This window comes from Grampus griseus (genome assembly GCF_964374135.1).
Source record: "Grampus griseus genome assembly, chromosome: 4".
Classification (NCBI taxonomy): domain Eukaryota; kingdom Metazoa; phylum Chordata; class Mammalia; order Artiodactyla; family Delphinidae; genus Grampus; species Grampus griseus.
The window spans coordinates 32,070,759-32,097,236 of NC_138997.1; the positions used below are offsets into that span (position 1 = coordinate 32,070,759).

The following is a 26,478-nucleotide window of genomic DNA, read 5'->3' on the forward strand; positions in this document are numbered from 1 at the left end:
TTATTAGAGGGTTTTTTTTTTTTTTTTTTTTTTTAAGGCTCAAACAAGCACAAAGATATTGCTCCCTCACTTGAGTTAGACTCCAGGCTGTCCCTGTCTCTGTCTGTTGAACCGGGTGTCAAGGTCTCCTTTTCTGTTGCAGCTCTGTCCAGTTATTCCCCAAGATGTCAACCTTTCTCCAAAGGGTGGCCCTCTCTGCCTCCTGTTTCATCAACCTGCCTTGCTTATTTTTGTTGTTTTGTTTTTGTTCCTCTTGTCCTGACAGGAAGATGAGAGAGTGTTCTAAGCTCTAAGCTTCTAGCACCTTTCTGATTTCCGGAATGAGCCTAATCGTTCCAAGGACAGCCCTTAGTGGTTGCCTTCTTCGTGCATGCAGTAATTTTGTCAAATTGCTTTTCTGACTCAACCCACGATGACAGCATATCTCTTTAATAAGATTATCCTTATTGCTTCTGTATTTATAAAATCTGCCCCCATCTATGTATCTTCCACTTTGGATCTTGAAAATCGGAAGCAGCGGTTAGCATTTAGGTGATTAATAGCTGTAGGGCCAGGGATTTGGAGGGGAACTCTTGAGTCTGTGGACCAACCACATGAACTTAAAATAAACCTTCTCACAGTTCCGACTTGTATCCATAAAGATAAGGCATAAAAAGGAACAGAATTTGGAGCAGCCTGTCTATACTGCTTGCCTGGAGTTGGACCCAACAGTTTCTTCAAGATCGGGCTATAGAAACACCAGATAGTATTCTGGAAGCTCTCTCTATTTTGAGGAGAGAGCCCTGACTGGGACACCATTTTGTTTTTGTTTTGTTTTTCCTTCCCCTGCCCTTTCGCTTTTCTTTTCTTGTGGTAAAATATGCATAACACAGAATTCACCATTTTAACCGTTTTAAAGTGTACAGTTCAGTGGCATTAATTATACTCACAGTGCTATGCAGCCGTGACCACCGTCCACTTCCAGAACTTTTTCGTCTGCCCAGACTGAAACTCTGTCCCCCATTAAGCAGTGATTCCTCATTACCCACTCCTCTCAGCCCCTAATAAACATTATTCTACTTTCTGTCTCTATGAATTTGAATATTCTAGGTCCCCTCGTACATGGACTCATACAGTAGTTGTCCTTTTCGTGACCGACGTATTTCACTTAGCTCACAAGGTTCCTCCATGTTGTAGCAGGTGTCAGAATTCCCTTCCTTTCCCTTTTTAAAAATTAATTAATTAATTAATTTTTGGCTGCATTGGGTTTTCATTGCTGCGCGTGGGCTTTTCTCTAGTTGCAGAGAGCGTGGGCTACTCTTCGTTGTGGTGCGTGGTCTTCTAATCGTGGTGGCTTCTCTTGTTGTGGAGCACGGGCTCTAGATGTGCGGACTTCAGTAGTTGTGGCATGTGGGCTCAGTAGTTGTGGCTCGTGGGCTCTAGAGTGCAGGCTCAGTAGTTGTGGCGCACGGGCTTAGTTGCTCCGCGGCATGTGGAATCTTCCCAGACCAGGGCTCGAACCCCTGTCCCCTGCATTGGCAGGCGGGTTCTTAACCACTGCGCCACCAGGGAAGTCCTCCCTTCCCTTTTAAGGCTGAATAATATTCCACTGTATATATATCCCGTGTTTTGTTTATTCATTCATCCATTGGTGGATTTCGGGATGTTTCCATTTGGCTACTGTGTGTAATGCTGCTGTGAATATAGGTGTACAAATACCTGTTCAAGCCCCTCCTGTCACTTTTGGGTGTAAACCCAGGAGCAGAACTGCTGGATATTTTAATTCTGTGTTTAAAGTTTTGAGGGACCACTGTACTGTTTTCCACTGCAACACCCTTTCTTTCACATCCTTGTCTGTGCCATGCTTACTTAGGTCAAAGCCGTGCTGTATTGCTCAAGGGCAAGCCACAGCAGCCTGCATCACAGAGCCTGAACTTGGGCCGAGTGTGGGTCCAAGCTCAAGGGCTGAGCCAGGCCTTCAGGGCTCACTTGCCATTTGCTTTAGGCCCAGCGGCAGCCAATTGTATAAAAATAGCTGCTTGTCTTTGGATCGCACTTCTGTACGCTGCGTGACCTACCAAGGTGGAAATCCCACATGGCTGTCCTGGAACTGCCAGCCCAGGTTGTGGTCGTTAAGGGCCAGCTGCCAGAGTGTAAAAGTCCAGGGTATTGCACAACGCAGGCCACTGCCGCTTGGTCCGACCAAAAGTATTAATATTTCAGTGTTAACTTGTTCTCCACATTGTGTTTTGTCTTTAATGGTTTTTGGCACATTTCAGGGGGGTGGGAGATGGTGTGCAGTCAATGACCCTTCTCTCTTTTCTTGGATTCTGAACCATTTATGAAATAAGACAAGAAGAATTTGAAACGTTTAAGACAAAAAATCCCTTCTCTTGGAAACCAAAGGACTGGGGAAGAGGAGTTTCCCTTCTAACAACTTTGATGTGGGGAAAATGCTTCCTAGAAGCATTTAAATGATTTGTTGTGGAGTTTGACTAAATGAATGCATGAACTGTGAATGAAAAAGCTAATGCTCCCTTTTGAGGGCCTGCTTCATGCACTGTGACTGGCATATGTATCACATTTAATGCTGGTAGCATGGCTGTGAGTCCATTAACTGTTTTATACAAGAGGAAGCTGAGTCTTGGAAAAGGTAGGGATTATCCCCAAGGTTTCATCTTCAGTCCATGTTGACTGCAAAGCCACTTGGCCACACTGCCTTTTTCAAAAAGATGTGGATAAGGGAAAATGTGATACATATGCTTTTCTTTAATGATAAAATTGATTTTTATTTATGTCTAATATTAAATTATATACTGGAAAGAAATCTGTTGCTCTGACCAAGTACTATTCACTTTTCTTTTTTAACTGGAGTCTAACAGCTTTACAATGTTGTGTTAGTTTCTGCTGTACAATGAAGTGAATCAGCTTCATTGTACACATATCCCCTCCCTCTTGGACCTCCCTCCCACCCCACCCCCCATCCCACCTGTCTAGGTCGTCACAGAGCACTGAGCTGAGCTTCCTGTGCTTTATGGCTTGTTCCCACTAGCTGTCTGTTTTATGCATGGTAGTGTATATATGTCTGTCCTAATCTCCCAATTCATCCCACCCTCCTCCTCCCCCACTGTGTCCACATGTCCGTTCTCTATGTCTGCATCTCTATTCCTGCCCTGGAAATAGGTTCATCTGTACCATTTTTCTAGATTCCACATATATGCGTTAATATACGGTACTTGTTTTTCTCTTTCTGGCTCACGTCACTCTGTATGACAGACTATAGGTCCATCCATATGTCTACAAGTGACCCAATTTCGTTCCTTTTCATGGCTAATATTCAACCCTTTTTCCCTTAAAACAAATAAAAACAACTCATTTCAGCCAGTTCTTAGGGTTTTACAAATATTTTCGTGAGTGGGTCTGATATCGTTTCAGTGGTTACAGATCTGATATTGTTTCAGTGATTACAGATCTGAGAACCAGAAGGTTAGTGGTAGTGGTGAGGGCTGAAACACAACTGATGGTTAATATTAGGGTGAAGCAACCGAACTCAGCTGAGCCTGTCTGTTATGCAGGAGACGCTAAATTAGGAGTTCAGTTAAAGAGTGTGAGTGTTGTGCAGAAGGGACCCAGGAAAGCACTCATTTTATACAAAATGCTTTGCTGTATAGAATGTATTGTGTGTAGCACCATATGTGTGGGCCACTGGCTGGAATGGTCACGTGGCTTATGTGGGCTCTGTGTTCCTGAGACACACGTGGGTATAAGAGACTTACCTTTGTAAGCGCCTCTACAATTTAGCATTCAGAATTGTGAAAGGGAAGAAAAATGAGAAGGAGAACTCTCAGGTTGGGATATATCTAAGTAATTTTTTTTATATTTCATACATTATGTTCCTGAAATGAATGGTTTTCATATGTGATCAGTACTGGGAACATCATAATTTCATATCTGTTGTTCATTCTCTCTGGATTAATGCATTATAGACTCTCATATACTCTTGTCAGGTTATGGTTTACTCTTGTTAGTGAAAGTCATCTCAAATGACTTAGAACTTTGTCTATCATTTTCTTTCCTGTTTAATTGCACACAGACCCCCAGAATCACACTCTGCCCCTGGCCTGGTACACAAAGACCAATTTTTTAGCAAGTAGAGGAAGGTGATTTTTTTTCTCTTTCATCCCATTCCCTAAATTCATACTTCTTCTCCACAAAATATATGCCATACAAAAGAAGTCTTAACAGGGCTATTTTCTGGACTGTTACATTATCTCCTGGTATGGTTTTCTAAGACATATTTTCATGCTGAAGAATTTTTAGGCTTTTAAGTACCTAGGAGAAATAGACTTGGCCTGTTCAGATTTACTTGGAAAAAATACTGATGACTTATGTTAAAAGAACTGCTGTTTTGTTTTTTTTTTTCTGTTTTTCTACTAACTAAACTTCGGACCTTTGATAAGTCATTTAACCCCTCCAAACCACATCTTTTCCCATCTTCTAAAATAGTATCATACACTTATGTGAAAACTACTTAGGGGACTTCCCTGGCGGTCCAGTGGTTGAGACTTCGCTTCCCAGTGCAGGAGGTACAGGTTCGATCCCTGATCAAGGAGCTGGGATCCCACCTGCCTCAGGGAACAGAAGCAATATTGTAACAAATTCAATAAAGACTTTAAAAATGGTCCACATCAAAAAAAAAAAAAATCTTAAAAAAAACTACTAAGGAATTATTGTTTCTTTTAGCTGTCAAATTTAGGAATTAATTTATTAAAATAATGTGCGAGGTTTCAAAAGTAGAGAAGTAGGTTTTTGTTTGTTTTTCTTTTATAATCTGCCCAGGCACACTTCTGCATAAGGGGTCGAAACAAATGTCAAAACAGCTGGGGTCCTTTCAGAGGTAATTTGTAATCCCAGTGTGCCTGTGGTTGCCCCAGGTGGCTCATGTTTTGGTTATAGTTTCTGATTTTAAGTCGAGATTGCAATACTTTTGTTCTTTTGGGAGAGAAAGACATGAACATTTAAATTTCTCTTTGAGAAAAACCAGCATGCTTCAAGGGCCGTTTGGAGGTGTAGGAACTCCCCCTGGTGGGAGTCTGAAATATGTTGTACAGCAAACGAAACAATGTTGCAGTTTATTTTTGTTATGTTTTCAGCTAACAGAAGAATCTTACTTAACATGGTAAATTATAAATTCATTCGTAGTAAATTATAAATTTGTCACCAAGAATGACAAAATATTGGGCTTTAAATCACATCAAATCACTGTGCAGATAGGATTTTTAATCATGTTCAAAGTCATAATTTTGAACTTTAACATAATTTCAACATGTGAAGGAGTATTTTAGGCAAGAAAATTGCCTTGTCAGGTTAAGACCTATAGTTAAATTGTTGGCAGGCTGGATTTGGCCTACCGGCATAGCGAGTTGACCCCTGATCCTTCAGGTGTTTGTTAGGAATAAAGGGGAGTGAACAGATCCAGGGGCTGCTGAGGAGGTCCAGTCAGCACACCTGGGGTCTGGGTCTGTTTGCTGGAGCTGAGTGAGGGAGGCGCAGTGAGGTTGGTTTCCAGGTTTCTGGCTTAAACCACTTTATGAGTAACGAGACCCACAGCAAGGACCTGGCTCTCTGGGCGTGGGTGAGGATTCAGAGGGGCGCCCAGCCGCCGGTTCCCTGTGTGGGTGTGCGGAGAGGCCTGCGCTGCTGAGATGAACGTGGGGGGCTTCAGCGTGTCGCAGACCCCCCGCGGGAGAGAGGGAAGGGGGCCGAGGTGGAATCTGGAGTGAGTAACAGCTGGCGCCCGAGGAGGAACAGCCAGCGAAGCAGGAGCCTAAGAGGACGGAGGAACACCGAGAGAAGGCGACGTGGCAGAGAAGTGTTGGGCCAAAGAGGTTTCTATCAGGTTTGGATACGAGGGGGTCACTTATAACTTTGATTAACGCAGCTTCAGGGAGTAGTGGGCTTTCTTTGTGTATGTCTTTAATGTGGGACCTGCTCACAGAAAAACATATTCGAAGATCTAGCTCTTCTTTAAGATTTGAGGTTCAGTTTACAGGTGGTATTACTCTAAGTCTAACTGATACTAGCAATTACTTTTTTTTTTTAAACGTTTCTTTTTTAAAACATTATTTATTTATTTATTTTTGGCTGTGTTGGGTCTTTGTTGCTGCACGCGGGCTTTCTCTAGTTGTGGTGAGCAGGGGCTACTCTTCGTTGCTGCACGCGCACCTCTTATTGCAGAGCACGGGCTCTAGGTGCGCAGGCTTCAGTAGTTGTGGCACGCGGCCTCAGTAGTTGTGGCTCATGGGGCCTAGAGCGCAGGCTCAGTAGTTGTGGCGCACGGGCTTAGTTGCTCCACGGCATGTGGGATCTTCCCGGACCACGGATCGAACCTGTGTCCTCTGCGTTGGCAGGCAGATTCTTATCCACTGCGCCGCCAGGGAAACCTGCAATTACTTTTTAAAAGAGCCTTTGGTTAATGTTTGGTCCTATTTACAAGCTTGGTTAAACCCCCTAACTATTTTTTACTACACTTTAAAATGTAATGTGAAAAAAAAAAAAAAGTAATGTGCTCTGGTCCCTCGGCATCTGTGGGTGAATGGATCCAGGACCCCCCTCGGATACCACACTCCAAGGAGGCTCAAGTTCCTTCCGGTCTGCATCCATGGAACAGAGGATCAACTGTGTTTTGTTCTTGTTTTGTACTTTAATTGCTGAATGACAATTGAAGTGGTTAAGCATGTGTTTTTATATAATGTACTTAGGTAGTTCTTATAAATCTAACAAATTAAACGTAATTGTGGTGATTCCACGTAAAACGAAAGTCAGCCGAGGATTTGGGGGATGCCTTCTTACCTTGCTGAGATTTTCGGGTGTTCCGACTGTGACTGCCAAGCCAAGTGCCTTGTTTATAACCACTATGCGAGACACGTCACACTGAACAGAAGGGGAAATCTCACAGCGGAGATCCTTTAGACTCATGTGCTGCACTACCTGCCTTCTCTGTGTATTCGCCGTGTGCTGCCCCCGCCCTCCCACCCAAATGGCTGTATCCCTGGATTGACTTTGCATTTCTTTGTCTTCACAATATGTCGATATCATCCCATGTGGCTGTTAAGATCTTTGAACTTTATGAAATTCTGCAGTCTTTGCGTATACTTTTGTCTCTTCCATCCACGTCTCTTCCACACGTGAAAAATGATAGCCGGTTGAATTTTGGGCATCTCCTGTGGTTTTCTCATAGCGTCTAAGCTCACTCTACAGATGGGAGGCAGACGTCAGAACCGTTGATTGGCTCTTACTGGGTGAACCTACTTTAAAATAAGAGCAGACTCCTACGTTGGAACAAAATATTCGAAAAGTATAAGAAATGCCAAACGACAGTGTTCCTGTGTATATTTAGAACATATTTATCTGCTTATTGCCATAATAGGAATTTTCATGTTGCCCAAGGGAGAGCTTATGATTTCCATTAGATGTAAGCTCAGTGACAGAAAAGATTTTTCTCTGTTTTATTCACTATTGTATTTCCAGTAAATTGAATTTTACCTAGCATTTAGCAGACGTTCAAATATATGGTGAATGAATGAAGAAATGTCCTTTCTGAATAAATGATAGATTGTTTATTACTGACAGTAGATTGTGCCTTTTGCTTCCTTTTAATTTCTTTCTCCCCTTTTTTCTGCTTTTAGGCAGAAACCACTAACACTAGCCTCTTGCAAGTGCAACTGGAATGCAGTTTACATAATAAAGTGTGTCAGCAACTAAAGGTAAAATAAAAAATTTAGTGTTTTCTTCCTGCCTTCCTTCCTGCCTCTTTGCTTAGAAATAAAAAATAAAACAGCATGTTCTGTTCTCAGAAATGCACATGCCCTTACCTTAAGTGCTTTTTTCCCTGTGAAGTTCAAAACGAAAAAATTCAGATGATATTTTTGAGGTTTTCCTTTTTCTCCATCCCTCCGATCTCAGAGTTGCTATGTGGAATCAGACGATGTTTTACGGCTACAAATGAGCATAATTGTAACAATGGAAAATGCCTCGAAAGAATTTGAAGAAAACACACAAGATTTGTTAGATCATCTCTCTATTATTTATGTAGCTACAGATAAATCTGAGACCTCAGGTAAGGTGGAATCTTTAAACTTTTCTGTTACAACATATTTTGATTAACCTGTGTCATCATTCTATATCATTTACTTATAGATCGTATCATTGCAATCCAAGACAGAGAGCCTTTGCTTTCATTATTAGCACAGTGTAGTAGTAACTGGTTCTCAATCTGCACCTGCTAGTAAGGCTGTATTATTTTGGGGTAAATTAAGTGGCAACGGACTTCCCTGGTGGCGCAGTGGTTAAGAATCTGCCTGCCAGTGCAGGGGACACGGGTTTGAGCCCTGGTCCGGGAAGATCCCACGTGCCACGGAGTAACTAAGCCTGTGTGCCACAGGCTGAGCCTGCGTGCCACACCTAATGAAGCCCGTGCACCTAGAGCCCATACTTTGCGACAAGAGAAGCCACCGCAATGAGAAGCCCATGCACCGCAACGAAGAGTAGCCCCCACTAACTGCAACTAGAGAAAGCCCGCGTGCAGCAACAAAATAAATAAACAAACAAACAAATAAATAAATAATAAATTAAGTGGCAACGGCAAACCATTCTGTGTTTCCCTGGGAAGAATTTTTCTTGGCGTTCTGAAGATAGTAAACTAATTAAATGGGCACGACAATCTAATATAAATATTCACGAAGTATTTGAAGTCTTGTGTCTCTTGTTTCTGTTTTACTGATTTGCAGAAGCTCAGTTGACCAAATCATGCTGTTTATATTTCTAATAGTTGGTTGTCTGCTGCTTATTCCTGGATGCCTGGTCAGTAAGAGTAGTGTGAGTTTCAGTGTTCATTTCTATGAACTTTATCTTTGAAATTGTGTGTCCTACTTACCAAAAATAACCTAGTTTATCAGTTTAAGTTTCTGAGAGATTTTGTAGGAGACACGTATGATCCATGTGATTTATCATGTAGGGTTTGCTCTTATCCATTGGTTATCAAGACTGTTCTGGTAAGTGAGAGTGTGTGTGTATGTACACACATATACACATTCAGAGAAAGAAATGGTACCAAAATATAGTTTTAAATTGGCAGTCTTAATTGTTGGTCAAACATTGTTTGCTTTCCAGTCCTCAGAATTGGCTGTAGTAGACATGGGTCAGCAGGAGAGCTTTCCTGTCCTTGGGTTCATAGTTTCTGGTGATTCCCAGAATGGCCAGGTAGACATCAGTGTAGAAAAGACTCGTGTCCCATGGGGAGCACTTCTGTTGGTGAGGATTAAAGGGAAGCCTGCATTTTGAGATCCAGGGTTTTATTTTTCCCAAGTGTGGTTGTCAAATAAGGAAATGAGGAGCTGTCTAATCAATAGGAGACCTTAACTTTATTTGAAGCTGTCCAGTTGGTTAGTTTCATCCAAGGGAGTAGTACTATGACCCTAAACTCAGACTTTTTCCAGTGGTAGCTCATCATTTAGAGAACCTGTGTTGACAGGTCAATCTTTTTGCCAAGGTCCTTTTTCTTGTGACTTAATCAACAGAAAATAGCTCCTCACTTCAATTTTGTTGAAAAGTGAGTTACATTTTTTTATAGAGATGTGTAATGTGATGGTTTAACTACTATATTAAGGTGTGAGGATGAGATGGCCCTTTCTTCTAACCTCATTGCACTGATTCTTTTGGACAGATGATTCGGCAGTGAACATGTATATACTGCATTCAGGAAACAGCCTTCTATGGATACAGGTAATTGTAAATACTTTCATAAAGTGTAGTTTAAACTTACAAGTGTGTATTTAATTGCAGAACGTGAAGATTTTGGAGAAAATACTTGTCTCTATTATTTTTTGCTTTCATTTAAACCCATTCTCCCTTGCTCGAGCCCATATTTGGACGAAGGTTGTCAGCACCCCTTCGTACCATCACAGGCACATCTGCTGAGCAGTTGTTCTGTATGCCAGTCTGAGCTACTTAGTCATTTTAACAGGGTTGATTCAAACTGGATCAGTCTTCTCCAGCTAAGAGCAGTACTGTGGATTGTTTTTTGTTACAGGATGTACATCATTTCTCACAGAGAGATGCCCTGTCTCTGCAGTTTGAACCAGTACTCCTACCTACTTCCACAACAAACTTTACAAAAATTGCCTCTTTTACTTGCAAAGGTACGGATTTTAAAAATATTGGAGATTGTCTTTTTATTTTCATTATCCAGTTGTTATCCCTGCAGTTCTTTCTGTGAAATGACTCACAACTACAGCGTAGGCAAGCCTTTAGGAAGTGAATGGGCTCGGTTTCAATTCCACAGACTTAACAGTTATAAGAGGTAGCGTGATGGAAGAAGTGATGGTGATGCTGCTTTTATTCTGCCCCATGTGCAGGATTTTGAGTTTATAGATCGTAATTCAGTTGGTGATTTGAAAGACCAGGTTGTATATGAGTCTGATGGACATACTGCTTTCACAGAGAGGTTGAGCTGCCCCAGGTTTGTTTCTTTGTGTAGAAATCAATGCAGAATGTCTAGCGAGTATAAACCCAATCCTATCTTCAGGGTCTTACTTATAGTTCAAAAGATTTCTGTAAAGAAATGCATTTTAAACATAAGAAAACAAGCACCACCTCACTTACACTGAAAGAAATGTTAACTTAAAGCAATACATGAGGTATAATTTATGACTTAGATCTATAAGGTCAAACAGAATGTTAATATTCTGTGTTGGTAATGATTAGGAAGAAAAAAAACCTCATATTTTTGACATGGGTATAAATTGATGCAGCCTTTTTGGGAGGGAAAATTGGCAGTCTCTGTGAAAATTGAAGATGTGCCTATGTGCTCTCTGATCCTTAATTCTACTTCTAGAAGGTTATCTAGAGATACACTTTAGATGTTCAAAACTGTAACATAGGAATATGCATTGTTTGCGGCAGCATAACAGTATAAGCCTCCACTGACAGAGAATTGTAGTTCATCCCCGGGGGCGGGGGGGCTAGCGTCTGCAGGTGTTAAGAAGCATACGTGGGCGTGCAGTATCAGCAGTGTCGTTCTTCTAAGGGTATCTGTGTATTTGTATATGTTAGAGCACCTGGAAGGATGCTTGGGAGTCTGTTGGCAGTTGTTTCCTTTGTCTAAGGTAATGGGGAAGTCAGGGGGAAAGGTAGACTTTTATTTTCACATCTTTTTGTCAGTGTTTGAAGTTTGGGGGGAACCATATATATAGCTAAAAGAAAAAAAAGAGTTGGGTATTAGTATCAGAGTCAAGAATTCAGTACCAGTGTTTTGATGTCCTGCCATGGCTCAAGGAATACTTGAAAGTGATTTGATACCTCAGCAGTGTTTTGCAGCGCGGGCCCACTTTGGCTGTGATCTCCTCCGTGCTCTCAGGTTGAGCTGCTCCTTTCTCACTCACACCTCTACCACGCCTCTTCACTGTTCACTTTTGTCATCTCTGCAGACCTAAGGACTTGCCTCTTCCTTAAGATCTTTGTAAAAGGAGAGCCACAAAGCGTTGACTGTGTTCCCCCCGCTCCCCCCGCCAAAGAAGAAATGAGAGGTTGCTTTAGGAAAGAGGGGTGGGTAGGTAGACACCACGTTCTCCGTAACTTCCTGGGCACGCAGCCAGGAAGGCGGAAAGATAGTGTTCAAGAAAGGATTTTATTGGAGCCAGAAGAGTGAAGGAACTAAAACATGACAAATAAAACACTTATCTTGTTTTTGTTTGGGCATAATGAAAGAAAAGATACTGACACTTCACACTTGTTTCCCCCTACCTCTAAACAGCTCCATCCTGTGACAGTGGGATGAGAGAAGACAGGAAGAAAAAAAACACTCCGACACTAAAAGCGTGCCTCTCCTCTCCTGTGTCTCAAGGGTGGGTGAATTTCGCTTTCTCTGGTATTGAGTGGTTCCCCTCCACCCCCTCCATCTAGAGATGATTTAAAAATATAACGGAGACTTGCATGATTCTGTCTCTGGACTTGCCTTCCCTACATTAGCACAGCTAGTAGGAAGGAAAGGGTGGTTTGCAGGATGGGAGGGAAGAAGCTGAATGACGGAGGTTGTGGATCAGATCCAGGCCAGGCGGCCACATGTGGGAGAAGGAAGAAGTACTCCTGCACAGTTTCTGAGTTACATTTGGGTCCTGGTTTTGCCTGGTGGCCTCTGTGAGCCATCCTGGTCCTGGCTCCATTGCACCCTCTGGCCTTCAGATGCTCCACTCGTGGGCAGGAAGGTTGAAGAAGGCAACTTGTCTGGTCCTTGCCAGTACTTACATTTGTTCTCTGACATGTTATGTGGCTACTATTTTTGCAGTTAGAGGCTCATTCGCACGCTAACAGCTGTTGTACACACAGGGCTGATGGCATGCATGTCCTGTGTTCACAGGTATTTTCGAATGGACTCTTCTGCCACGCAGTTTCACATAGAGACTCATGAGAACACATCGGGGCTTTGGTCAATGTGGTACCTCAACCATTTTGACCGTGGTGTTGTATTGAATGATGTGTTTGTTTCCAAGGAGACCAAGCATGTTTTAAAGGTACACATGGTATTTTTATCCAAGTTTAGCCTATTTTAAGATTTGTTTAGTGTCAAATACTATGAAACTGATATTTACAGAATCTTACTTTCACTTATGAATTTTAAAGCAAGTGTTTCTTTTAACGTTTTCAGAATTACATTTAGGCTCTCTTTATTTTTTTCAAACTATTGTTCAAGGAGCTCAAAGGGACCAGGATACATCTTTTAGAGATATTTGCTGTGACCATTATTTAAAAATATTATAAATTATAATTTATTCTAAAAAGATTATATTTAGTAAAAAGAAGCCTGGTTCATGATACAATACTAGGTTTTTGTAAAAGAGTGCCTATGAACATTTCAAGATTACTTTTGTGAAATTTAAAAACAGTTGCATGCTAAATATTAAGTGAAACCTATCATTTATATAAAAATATTTCAATATTGGACCTGGAAATAACTGAGTAAAATTGTATTTCTCAAAGTATAGAAGAACTTTAGTATCACACATTATAATGATTTTAATCATAATTAGCGTTAGTTAGGAAAGTAATTTCTCTTACTTCTTTTCTTTTTAGATTCTGAATTTCACTGGCCCTTTATTTCTACCTCCAGGCTGTTGGAAAATATTTTCTTTGAAACTTGCCGTTAAAGACTTTGCCATAAATCTATTCACCCGTGTATTTTTGACTACAAACGTAGGTGCTGTTTTTGCAGTACCTCTACAGATTTACTTGGCGCCGACCAAGGTATTGTTTACACAGTACATATGTGTTATAATTTTTGTAGTAATTATTGTTTCTTTTTATTAACTTATCTTACGGTGCTTGGACTTTATTGACCGAGTTGAGCTCATGTTTTTTAAGGCTGCCTAAGAAATTGAAGGATATTACCCGGCCAGTCTTAGATGATAAATTGTTCAGATACAGAAATCTTTATTTGAAAAGAGTTTCTATTTCTCATAAAGTGCTGAGGTAATTTTCAAATGAAATAAGGCGTTACAGGTCGATAGATCTCATTTTCACTTATTTCCAAAATGTATGGAGCAAGGAATATGTGCTTGCTGTAGCAAACACAGTTGAGCTTTTAGCACATACTTGCAATGACTTCAAATGAACTAAATCATTAAATGTTTTATTTAGACCTCTGGTAACTGGCTCCCAGCTGCTCATAATCCTTGAATTTCCTTAGCGGGCCAAATCTAAAGCCTGAAAGGGTTCACAATTAAGAAAATGCTTTCTAAAATCTGGGTAAATTGTATTTAATCTAGATCTTATCTTAAACATGCCTCATTTTTTCTTAATGTTTATTTCTTTTCATTTAGTTACTGTTATTGCTTCTTTTTGATCCAAGCTCTTCTGTATAATGCTGGGTTCTAATTTTCCACTATGAGACATTCATGCAACCATCTTTATGATTTTTCTCACTTACTAGCGTTGGTGTTTCATAGATAGAAGTGCCTCACGTTTAGCTAAAAGCTTAAAGATAGGGCTTCTAAAATTGCGCTAAACAAAATATAAGGTTAATTTCATTCATCCATATTTTGAGCAGGGGAGGTTTCTTGGAAATTTCCTTTTCCCATCAAAGGATGCATACTGGAAGCGTGACTGGGAGGGAGCAGGCAGGCTGCAGGAATGTGTGGAAGCAGCAGGTCTGCTTGCCGAGCCTAGGAAGTGCGACATTCATTTAAATGTCCTGAGTAGCTTAGGAGTTACTATGGATTAGAGTACAGTTTGTTACAAACCCGACTAAGAATGTCCTGAGACTAATTTAATCCTGACTTCAGAAGGCAGCTTGGTGTCTGTCAGGCCCAAGGGGTGTGTGTCACTGTGGGCATTGATTATTGCACAGAATCCACTGTAGTGACCCTGCCTGTATAGACAGTTAGAGCTCTCATTCAAGGAGAAAGGAAGCCAAGAAACCCCTCTCTAGCAGTCTGGCTTCTGGACAAAGGGAAGTTCGCTGAGGTGGAGGCCAACGTCTGCTACGCATTTGAGTGCATTAGGATTTGTGTGTTTAGTGTTGTGTTGTAAGTTATTCATATATTACTTTTCAATCTAGGAAGGGAGTCTGGGTTTTGAAGTGATAGCACATTGTGGCATGCATTATTTCATGGGAAAATCAAAAGCGGGTAAGTATTTTGCCCTTAGGCTTTTTGTAGAACTCTAGTTTGGGATTGGGTGGGAAGTAGTGAGGAAAACTCGTATTTGTAGATGGAATAATTAGTCCTATTAACGTCATTGCATCATATTCTGTTCTTTAAGAGCATGATCATTAATAGAACGGCTTGAAATTGTTAAGAATCCTCCAGAAACATCCGAGTGCTTGTGTAATTAAAGCCCCCTGAAGTCTTAGCCTCTACTTTTGTAAGGGATTTTTTTCAGACACGTTATTTGATCATCATAGCAACCTCGTTGCCAGGAACAATTGGAAGATTCTGGTTCTTTTATAAAAGGGCTGACTAGAAGTTAGTAAAAAAATAATTTGGAATTGTGTTTGAAGACTCTAGTACAGGAGCATAAACATCGCATAGGGAGCGCTAGTTGTTGTCTGAGCCTGAGGGCCAGAGTGTTGACAGAGAAAGCTGTTCCTGGTTTTCTTCCTGCTTTTTGACTTATTAAAATATGTAATCTAAGGACAGTGTTATAGCACAGAGATTTCCTTTGGGAGATTCCCACTTTTCCGCCCTGATAATGCTCTTTAGCACAGACAAGACAGAACAGATAAGTAGAGAGGGCAAGGTGAGCCGGAGACCAGCTTACAAATGTAAACACGCACCTTCTCTAGACTGAGCCCTGCTCTGGGCTCTCTTCTGAGGCTTGCCGTTTGCACATCAGCATTCTGCCTAATAACCCGGCTTAGATGATGACTAGCACTTACGTGGAAGCAGTTTAGCCTTTTAGGTATAAAGCTGTTAAACATGGTCCGAGTATGATTTTTAACTTGTTTCAGACTGTATTCATGAGCCATGTGTCTTTTATGTTATTACCTTCACATAATTCGATTTAGTTTTGTTTTATACGTTTCTTTGATTTGATATATCATTTGCCATTGAGTTAGAGGGACTTTTAGTAGAGCAGTCCGAGGACAGGGGGGCATTGATCACTTTACCGTCCTCTCAGTTTGAGAAGTTTTAACCCTCAGCCCTTGGCATTATTTACTAAGTGAATTGTGTTTTCCGTACATCTAAATAGTACATCTGATTTAACTTGTAGAAAATCCTAACTGGGAAGGGAGCCTTTCTCTGGATTGGTCTACCTGGGATGTGGATTCCGAACTTGCAAATACACTGTATGAAAGATGGAAGAAATTAAAAAATGGTGACGTCTGCAAGTATGTTTTCACCTCTCTTTGTTCAGCACTGGGGAGACATTGTGACATAATACTTTATTGAAATTTCAACACCGAATTTTTAGTATCTAGCCTTTTATTTTGACAAATTTCAAACCTCAGAAGATTTGAAAAGTATAGTATGGTAAATATTCAAATATTCCCGATCAATCTAGACTCACTAGTTGTTTACATTTTTACCACTTTTGCTTTTTTCTCTCTCTCTACGTCTGTATCTATGTGCACATACATACATTTTCTTTTTGCTGAGTCATTTGAAAGTAAGCTGTAGACATCATGATACTTCAACCCTCAGTACTTTATTAGGAAAGACATTCTTTTCGAAGGAGAACGTTCTCCTCCATATAACTACACTGCCATTACATACCCAGCAAACTTAACACTGATGCAATTATGTGAGCTGATATACCGTCTAGATTCACATTTCCCTAGTTGACCCCAAAATATCCATTATAGCTGTCTTTTTCTTTTTCCTTTTTTTTTTTTTAACATCTTTATTGGAGTATAATTGCTTTACAATGTTGTGTTAGTTTCTGCCGTAGAACAAAATGAATCAGCTATATGTATACATATATCCTCATATCCCCTCCCTCTTGCATCTCCCTCCCACCCTCCCTATCCCACCCCTCTAAGTGGTCACAGAGCACCGAGCTGATCTCCCTGTGCTATGCAGCTGCTTCCTACTAGATATCTGTTTTACCTTTGGTGGTGTATATATGTCCATGCCACTCTCTCATTTCGTCCCAGCTTACCCTTCTCCCTCCCCGTGTCCTCAAATCCATTCTCTTTGTCTGCGTCTTTATTTCTGTCCCACCCCTGGGTTCTTCGGAATCTTTTTTATGTTTTTTAGATTCCATATATATGTGTTAGCATATGGTATTTGTTTTTCTCTTTCTGACTTACTTCACTCTGTAAGACAGACTCTAGGTCCATCCACCTCACTACAAATAACTCAATTTCATTTCTTTTTATGGCTGAGTCATATTCCATTGTATATATGTGCCACATCTTCTTTATCCATTCATCTGTCGATGGATACTCAGGTTGCTTCCATGTCCTGGCTATTGTAAATAGTGCTGCAATGAACACTGAGGTGCATGTGTCTTTTTGAATTATGGTTTTCTCAGGGTATATGCCCAGTAGTGGGATTGCTGGGTCATACGGTAGTTCTATTTTTAGTTTTTGAAGGAACCTCCATACTGTTCTCCATAGTGGCTGTATCAGTTTACATTCCCACCAACAGTGCAAGAGGGTTCCCTTTTCTCCACACCCTCTCCAGCATTTCTTGATTGTAGACTTTTTGATGATGGCCATTCTGACTGGTGTGAGGTGATACCTCATTGTAGTTCTGATTTGCATTTCTCTAATGATTAGTGATGTTGAGCATCCTTTCATGTGTTTGTTGGCAATCTGTATATCTTCTTTGGAGAAATGTCTATTTAGGTCTTCTGCCCATTTTTGGATTGGGTTGTTTGTTTTTCTGTTATTGAGCTGCATGAGCTGCTTATATATTTTGGAGATTAACTCTTTGTCAGTTGCTTTGTTTGCAAATATTTTCTCCCATTCTGAGGGATGTCTTTTGGTCTTGTTTATGGTTTCCTTTGCTGTGCAAAAGCTTTTAAGTTTCATTAGGTCCCGTTTGTTTATTTTTGTTTTTATTTCCATTTCTCTAGGATGTGGGTCAAAAGGATCTAACTGTGATTTATGTCATAGAGTGTTCTGCCTATGTTTTCCTCTAAGAGTTTGATAGTTTCTGGCCTTACATTTAGGTCTTTAATCCATTTTGAGTTTATTTTTGTGTATGGTGTTAGGGAGTGTTCTAATTTCATTCTTTTACATGTAGCTGTCCAGTTTTCCCAGCACCACTTACTGAACAGGCTGTTTTTTCTCCATTGCATATTCTTGCCTCCTTTATCAAAGATAAGGTGACCATATGTGCGTGGGTTTATCTCTGGTCTTTCTATCCTGTTCCATTGACCTATATTTCTGTTTTTGTGCCCGTACCATACTGTCTTGATTACTGTAGCTTTGTAGTATAGTCTGAAGTCAGGGCACCTGATTCCTCCAGCTCCGTTTTTCTTTCTCAAGATTGCTTTAGCTCTTTGGGGCCTTTTGTGTTTCCATACGAACTGTGAAATTTTTTGTTCTAGTTCTGTGAAAAATGCCATTGGTAGTTTGATAGGGTTTGCATTGAATCTGTAGATTGCTTTGGGTAGTGTAATCATTTTCACAGTGTTGATTCTTCCAATCCAGGAACATGGTATATCTCTCCATCTGTTTGTATCGGCTTTAATTTCTTTCATCAGTGTCTTATAGTTTTCTGCATACAGGTCTTTTGTCTCCTTAGGTAGGTTTATTCCTAGGTATTTTATTCTTTTTGTTGCAGAGGTAAATGGGAGTGTTTCCTTAATTTCTTTTTCATATTTTCCATCATTACTGTATAGGAATGCAAGAAATTTCTATGCACTAATTTTGTATCCTGCTACTTTACCAAATTCATTGAGTAGCTCTAGTAGTTTTCTGGTAGCATCTTTAGGATTCTGTAGTATAGTATCATGTCATCTGCAGACAGTGACAGCTTTACTTCTTCTTTTCAGATTTGGATTCCTTTTATTTCTTTTTTTTCTCTGATTGCTATGGCTAAAACTTCCAATACTATGTTGAATAATAACGGTGAGAGTAGGCAACCTTGTCTTGTTCCTGATCTTAGAGGAAATGGTTTCAGTTTTTCACCACTGAGAACAATGTTGGTTGTGGGTTTGTCAAATATGGCCTTTATTATGTTGAAGTAGGTTCCCTCTATGCCTACTTTCTGTAGAGTTTTTTTTTTTTATCATAAATAGGTGTTGAATTTTGTCAAAAGCTTTTTCTGCATCTATTGAGATTATCATATAGTTTTTATCCTTCAGTTTCTTAATTTGGTGTATCTCATTGATTGATTTGCATATATTGAAGAATCCTTGCATTCCTGGGATAAACCCCACTTGATCATGGTGTATGACCCTTTTAATGTGCTGTTGGATTCTGTTTGCTAGTATTTTGTTGAGGGTTTTTGCATCTGTGTTCATCAGTGATACTGGCCTGTAGTTTTCTCTTTTTGTGACATTTTTGTGTGGTTTCGGTATCAGGGTCATGGTGGCCTCATAGAATGAGTTTGGGAGTGTTCCTCCCTCTGCTATATTTTGGAAAAGTTTGAGAAGGATAGGTGTTATTAGCTCTTCTCTAAATGTTTGATAGAATTCGCCTGTGAAGCCGTCTGGTCTTAGGCTTTTGTTTGTTGGAAGATTTTTAATCACAGTTTCAATTTCAGTGCTTGTGATTGGTCTGTTTATATTTTCTATTCCTTCCTGGTTCAGTCTCGGAAGGTTGTGCTTTTCTAAGAATTTGTCCATTTCTTCCAGGTTGTCCATTTTATTGGCATAGAGTTGCTTGTAGTAATCTCTCATGATCCTTTGTATTTCTGCAGAATCAGTTGTTACTTCTCTTTTTTCATTTCTAATTCTGTTTAATTGAATTTTCTCCCTTTTTTTCTTGATGAGTCTGGCTAATAATTGCTTATCAATTTTGTTTATCTTCTCAAAGCACCAGCTTTTAGTTTTATTGATCTTTACTATCATTTCCTTCATTTCTTTTTCATTTATTTCTGATCTGATCTTTATGATTTCTTTCCTTCTGCTGACTTTGGGTTTTTTTGGTTCTTTCTCTAATTGCTTTAGCTGTAAGTGTAGGTTGTTTGAGATTTTTCTTATTTCTTGAGGTAGGATTGTATTGCTATAAACTTCCCCCTTAGAACTGCTTTTGCTGCATCCCATAGGTTTTGGGTCATTGTGTTTTCACTGTCATTTGTTTCTAGGTATTTTTCTATTTCTCTTTGATTTCTTCAGTGATCTCTTGGTTATTTATTAGTGTATTGTTTAGCCTCCATGTGTTTGTATTTTTAACAGTTTTTGTCCTGTAATTGATATCTAGTTTCATAGTATTGTGGTCAGAAAAGATACTTGTTACACTTTAAATTTTCTTAGATTTACCAAGGCTTGATTTGTGACACAAGATATAATCTATCCTGGAGAATGTTCCATAAGCACTTGAGAAGAAAGTGTAGTATATATTTTTTGAATGGAATGTCCTATAAATATCAAGTCCATCTTGTTTAGTGTGTCATTTAAAGCTTGTGTTTCCTTATTTATTTTCATTGTGGATGATCTGTCCATTGGTGAAAGTGGGCTGTTAAGTCGCCTACTACGATTGTGTTACTGTTGATTTTCCCTTTTGTGGCTGTTAGCATTTGCCATATGTATTGAGGTGCGCCTATGTTGGGTGCATAAATATTTACAGTTGTTATATCTTTTTCTTGGATTGATCCCTTGATCACTATCTAGTGTCCTTCTTTGTCTCTTGTAATAGTCTTTATTTTAAAGTCTGTTTTGTCTGATACGAGAATTGCTACTCGAGCTTTCTTTTGCTTTCCATGTGCCTGGAATATCTTTTTCCAGCCCCTAACTTTCAGTCTTTATGTGTCCCTAGGTCTGAAGTGGGTGTCTTGTAGACAGCATATATACGGGTCTTGTTTTTGTATCCATTCAGCCAGTCTGTGTCTTTTGGTGGGAGCATTTAATCCATTTACATTTAAGGTAGTTATCGATATATATGTTCCTATTACCATTTTCTTAATTGTTTGTTATTGTAGGTCCTTTCCTTCTCTTGTGTTTCCTGCCTAGAGAAGTTCCTTTAGCAATTGTTGTAAAGCTGGTTTGGTGGTGCTGAATTCTCTTAGCTTTTGCTTGTCTGTAAAGGTTTTAATTTCTCCGTCCAATCTGAGTGAGATCCTTGTTGAGTAGAGTAATCTTGGTTGTAGGTTTTTTCCTTTCATCACTTTAGGTATGTGCTGACACCCCCAACTGGCTTGCAGAGTTTCTGCTGAAAGATCAGCTGTTAACCTTATGGGGATTCTTAGACCCTTTCTTTTTCTCTTCTTCTTCTGGGACCCCTGCAATTCGAATGTTAGTGCATTTAATGTTGTCGAGGAGGTCTCTGAGACTGTCCTCAATACTTTTCTTTCTTTTTTCTTTATTCTGCTCTGCGGTAGTTATTTCCACTATTTTATCTTCCAGGTCACTTATCCATTCTTCTGCCTCCGTTATTCTGCTATTGATTCCTTCTAGAGTATTTTTAATTTCATTTATTGTGTTGTTCATCATTGTTTGCTCTTTAGTTCTTCTAGGTCCTTGTTAAATGTTTCTTGTATTTTCTCCATTCTGTTTCCAAGATTTTGGATCATCTTCACTATCATTATTCTGAATTCTTTTTCAGGTAGATTGCCTATTTCCTCTTCACTTGTTTGGTCTGGTGGGTTTTTACCTTGCTCCTTCATCTGCTGCATATTTCTCTGTCTTCTTATTTTGTTTAACTTACTGTGTTTGGGGTCTCCTTTTTGCAGGCTGCAGGTTTGTAGTTCCCATTGTTTCTGGTGTCTGCCCCCAGTGGGTGAGGTTGGTTCAGTGGGTTGTGTAGACTTCCTGGTGGAGGGGACTGGTGCCTGTGTTCTGGTGGGTGGGGCTGGATCTTGTCTTTCTGGTGGGCAGGACTGCGTCTGGTGGTGTATTTTGGGGTGTCTGTGAACTTAGTATGATTTTAGGCAGCCTCTCTGTGTTCCTATCTTACTAGTTGTTGACATGGGGCATCCAGCACTGGAGCTTGCTGGCCATTAGGTGGAGCTGGGTCTTAGCACTGAGACGGAGATCTCTGGGAGAGCTCATGCCAATTGATATTACATGGGTCCAGGAGGTCTCTGGTGGTCCAGTGTCCTGAACTTGGCTCTCCCACCTCAGAGGCTCAGGCTTGACACCAGGGCAGAGCACCAAGACCCTGTCAGCCACATGGCTCAGAAGAAAAGGGAGAAAAAAGAAAGAAAAGAATAAATAAATAATTTTAAAAATTATTAAAATAAAAAATAATAAAAAGTAGAGAATAACCAAACCAATAAACAAATCCCCCAGTGTTAACAAGTGCTAAAAACTATAGTAAGATAAGCATAAAAATCAGAAACAAATCAGCTGCAGACTGCCAACCCCAACTCTACAATTGCTCGCGAAGTCCACTGCCTCAACTTTGGGATGATTCGTTGTCTATTCAGGTGTTCCACAGATGCAGGGTACATCAAGTTGATTGGGGGGATTTAATCCGCTGCTCCTGAGGCTGCTGGGAGAGATTTCCCTTTCTCTTCTTTGTTTGCACAACTCCTGGGGTTCAGCTTTGGTTTTGGCCCCGCCCCTGCTTATAGGTCACCCTCAGGCATCTGTTCCTGCCCAGACAGGATGGGGATAAAGCAGCGGCTGATTAGGGGGCTCTTGCTCATTCAGGCCGGGGGTGGGGAGGGAGGAGTATAGTAGTTATACTTCGAACATGGGATGAGCCTGCGGTGGTACAGGCTGACGTGACGTTGCAACAGCCTGAGGCGTACTGTGTGTTCTCCCAGGGAACTTATCTCTGGATCACGGGACCCTGGCAGTGGCGGGCTTCACAGGCTCCTGGCGGGGTGTGGATAGTGACCTGCACTTGCACACAGAATTTTTTGTGGCAGCAGCAGCAGTGTTAGCGGTTCATGCCCATCTCTAGGGTCCGAACTGATAGCCACGGCTCATGCCCGTCTCTGGAGCTCGTTTAGGCGGTTACCTGAATCTCCTCTCCTCACGCACCCCCAAAACAATGGTCTCTTGCCTCTGAGGCAGGTCCAGACTTTTTCCTGGACTCCCTCCCGGCTACTTGTGGCACAGTAGCCCCCTTCAGGCTGTGTTCACGCAGCCAACCTCAGTCCTCTCCCTGGGATCTGACCGAAGCCGGAGCCTCAGCTCCCAGCCCCCATGTGCCCCGGCGGGTGAGCAGACAAGCGTCTCGAGCTGGTGAGTGCTGGTTGGTACCGATCCTCTGTGTGGGAATCTCTCCACTTTGCCCTCTGCACCCCTGTTGCTGTGCTCCCCTCCATGGCTCTGAAGCTTCCCCCCTGCCCACACCCCATCTCTGCCAGTGAAGGGGCTTCCTAGTGTGTGGAAACCTTTCCTCCTTCACAGCTCCCTCCCACTGGTGCAGGTCCCATCCCTATTCTTTTGTCTCTGTTTTTTTTCTTTTTTCTTTTGCCCTACCCAGGTACGTGGGGAGTTTCTTGCCTTTTGGGAGGTTTGAGGTCTTCTGCCAGCGTTCAGTAGGTGTTCTGTAGGAGCAGTTCCACGTGTAGATGTAGTTTTGATGTATTTGTGGGGAGGAAGGTGATCTCCACGTCCTACTCCTCTGCCATCTTGAAGGTCCCTCCTCTCTTTTTCCTTTTTTAAAATCTAGAGTCCATTCAAGGACCATGCATTGCATTTGGTTGTCATGTTTCCTTAATTTTCTTCAGACTAGTGTCTGCACTTTTTTTCGTCTTTCATAGTGTCAGTGTTTTAAAGCGTCCTAGCCAGTTGTCTTACAGAACATTCAACACGTTGGATTTTTTGGGGGTTGCTTCTTCAAGTTTACATTCCTGTTGAGCATTTCGGGGAAGAGTACTAATTACTTGGTCGGTGTTGTGTCCTTATCATTTCATCACCTGAGGGAGGGACATAAATGTCAATTTGTCCCATTATTGACATTGCTCAGTTGAATCATTTGACTCTCTCCATTGTAGATAGTTTTCCTTTTGCAATTAATACGTAATATGTGCTATGATAATTCAAGACCATGTACATTTCCTGTTCCCTAAGAATGTTTCACCCCATGATTTTGGCATCCATTGGTAATCCTTGCCTGGGATCAGTTGTTGAATTGATGGCTGCAAAAATGGTGATGTTTCTAATTATTTTGTTCATTCTACACTCTTTGAGCATCACTATGGATTCTTTGGTCCTTACCACCATTATTATTTTTGATGCTGACTTGTCCCAGATTTGCCTGATGGGAGTGCTGTGTGCCAGTCATTCTTTGAGCACTTCCTTGCTCTCTAGTAAAACAGGACCTTCCAGGATCATCTTGTAGTTTGTGTCACCCAGACCCCAAATAAATCATTTTTTTCCAAGATCCCCTTGTTCCTCTTAGTGGAAGTGATTTCCTTTTTTTCTGTCAAAATTATTTTTCATAATTTCTTTGTTTACGAATTACACAGGAGGAACGTTTTAGGCATGACTCGGTTTGCCCACTCGAAGAAATCCAAGGAGTCCGAACCCTTTGCTCTCTTCCTGCCTCGCTTGATCCCGGAGGCTGGCCTCGTGATAAACTTCAGTGCCACCGCCCTGAGGAACAGCGTGGTGAGAGTCCTGCGTCTTTTCATCTCTTCATTTCACCCCAGCTCTTGGGTTTTTATGTTATCAGAGTATCGCCACCTTGAGATACTGTTTTAGAACCAAAATTAGTTGAAATTAAGTGACACACATATGCCATTCAGTGCTTTTAGGAGGGAGGTGTCAGAAGAACAAAGTAAGGGGTAAAACTCGTGAACAGACTGAAAGTGCTTAAAACAAACACGTTTTATGAAGTCTGTATTCAGTTCAGAATCTATCAGCTAAGAAAGTATTCAACTGCAAAAACAGAGAAAATCCTGACTAACACGGGCTTCAGTAGGAGTGAGTGAGTTTGAAGTTCAGAGGGGAGAGGAATTGACTGGGTGATCGTTCGTGGTTAGATGCAGGTGATGCACTTTTGCAGGGGCATCTCAGGAGTGGTCTGCCTTCCCTGGGGCCTGACTCTCTTCTCTGCACGTCTAGGTGAAGTACTTTGTGGTGAAGAACCCTTCCTCATGGCCAGTCTCCCTGCAGCTCCTGCCTGTCTCCTTGTACCCGAAGCCCGAGGCTGCCGCGCGCCTGCTGCACAAATGGTAATGCCCAGCTGGTGAAGACCTCTCACGGGGTGTTGGGAGGTCCTGTTAAGACCCAGAATTATTTAACGTCCTTTGCGTTTTCCCTGGGACCTGTGTGTGGATGTGCATGGGATCAGCCTGTGACCACAGCCCCCGTCTCCTCAGTGCAGACCCCTGAGGACAATTCCCAGTTCTGGGTACTGTGTGGGTCTTGAATGTTACCATGTCAAGTTCAGGGCCCAGCAGAATATTCTTTTCTTGTCAGGGAACCTTTACAATCATGATTTTTCACATGTACTCCTAAAATTTAGAATTGAAATCACAGTGACCTCTGGGCAACACAAGAAATGAGTTTAGTGGTTCAGTGTGTTTTAACCTAGTGTTGTTATACAAAATATGATCATAGTTCACGTCCGTTACATCTTATTTTTGCACAGTAGTCACAGTTTCACTTAGCATGTTTCCTCTTCTGGCTCATCCCTGGGTCTCAGCTTCAGGATTCCTGATGTTTTGGACCACATGAGTCTTTGTTTGGGGTGGGGGTAGGGGTGTTCTGTGCTTTGAAGGATGTTTAGCAGCATTCCTGGCTCCCACCCAGTAGATGCCAGTGGGACCTCCCCAGCTGCAGCAACCAAAAGTGTCTCTAGATGTGGCCAGATGTCCACTGGGAGATAGAACGGTCCATGGCTGAGAGTCACTTCCTATCAGGTTCCATAGCTGTGAACCATTTGGGGAAAAAAAATTGCTTCATGTTGGGAGCTTCTGTCACCATATGATTCTTTACATTCTGTGCTGCCAACATGATTCATTCAACAGTATTTATTGAGCTCTTACAACATGCCTGGTACAGCGTGGGGGGCTGGGACACAGGAGTGACAGGTTGGGGTGAATTGTGTCTGTGTGCAAATAAATGCATATATATCTATATGCACACGTATGTTCTTCTTTCTTTCTTGGTGATCTGAATGCTATTTTAAACATTTTTTTCTTTATAGGTTTGGCACCGATGTGCAGATGATTAATTTCACAACGAGTGAATTCCAGCTCACCAAAGCTTGCCCTTACCGGGTAGGATGTCATCTTTAAACAGAAAAAAGAATGCTGACCAACTAGACACGTAGCATATGGGCCTCACTGATTTGTGTTTCAAGTGTCTTTTTGTAATATATGTGGCTGTCTATTTTTATATTCTAGGAGTTAAGTATACATAGCAGCTTTTTCCAATTAACTAATGCAGCAGGAGCCCATGGTTCATGTGAGCCTGTAAATCATTTTAATTTGATCATTTAGATTCATGTGAGTGAGGAAATAACAATTGAATCAGAGCTATGTAGAAAACCATAAAACCCGAGATCCCAGAATTTATAATTGTCTTAAGATTCCTTGGCCCCATCAAATTCTTTTAAGGGCAAGATAAGGTAAAAACAAATACGTTAAAAAGAAATCTTCTCTTACTAAACTGGCTTCATGTTTTTAGCAGATCACCCAGTTTCTGTGATAGTCACCTGCTCTATAAAAAAGGATTTCTGGGAGTCTTGAGCCTGTGGGCCCTCATGAGGTCTCGCATAAATTATACCCAGGGAGGGAGTAAACATGTCACGTGGCGAGGACATTGCTTAACTGGGAACTGGCAGCCTGCTTTCTGAGTTTTCACGCAGTCGTTCTGTGCGTCACTGGTATTCTGTGCTTGAGATCAATTAAAAATGAAGCATCTCTTAAAAAAATACACAGACACACATATGCATGTCACTGTGGTTCTAATACACACATGTATTCA

General features: G+C 41.1%; 1 protein-coding gene across 3 annotated transcripts in view; it reads left to right on the forward strand.

Annotated features, from left to right (window-relative positions):
- The window catches only part of TMEM131L (transmembrane 131 like), a 160,346-nt gene that overhangs the window by 93,032 nt on the left and 40,836 nt on the right, over nt 1–26,478 (forward strand). For all 3 annotated transcript variants that reach the window (XM_082653671.1, XM_082653672.1, XM_082653673.1), the window contains exons 8-19: nt 7,668–7,745; nt 7,945–8,098; nt 9,704–9,762; nt 10,070–10,178; nt 11,792–11,882; nt 12,395–12,548; nt 13,108–13,278; nt 14,591–14,660; nt 15,745–15,862; nt 24,012–24,153; nt 24,610–24,719; nt 25,697–25,769. In XM_082653671.1, coding sequence (XP_082509797.1) covers nt 7,668–7,745; nt 7,945–8,098; nt 9,704–9,762; nt 10,070–10,178; nt 11,792–11,882; nt 12,395–12,548; nt 13,108–13,278; nt 14,591–14,660; nt 15,745–15,862; nt 24,012–24,153; nt 24,610–24,719; nt 25,697–25,769 — 1,329 coding nt within the window. The remainder of the gene's footprint in view (nt 1–7,667; nt 7,746–7,944; nt 8,099–9,703; nt 9,763–10,069; nt 10,179–11,791; nt 11,883–12,394; nt 12,549–13,107; nt 13,279–14,590; nt 14,661–15,744; nt 15,863–24,011; nt 24,154–24,609; nt 24,720–25,696; nt 25,770–26,478) is intronic.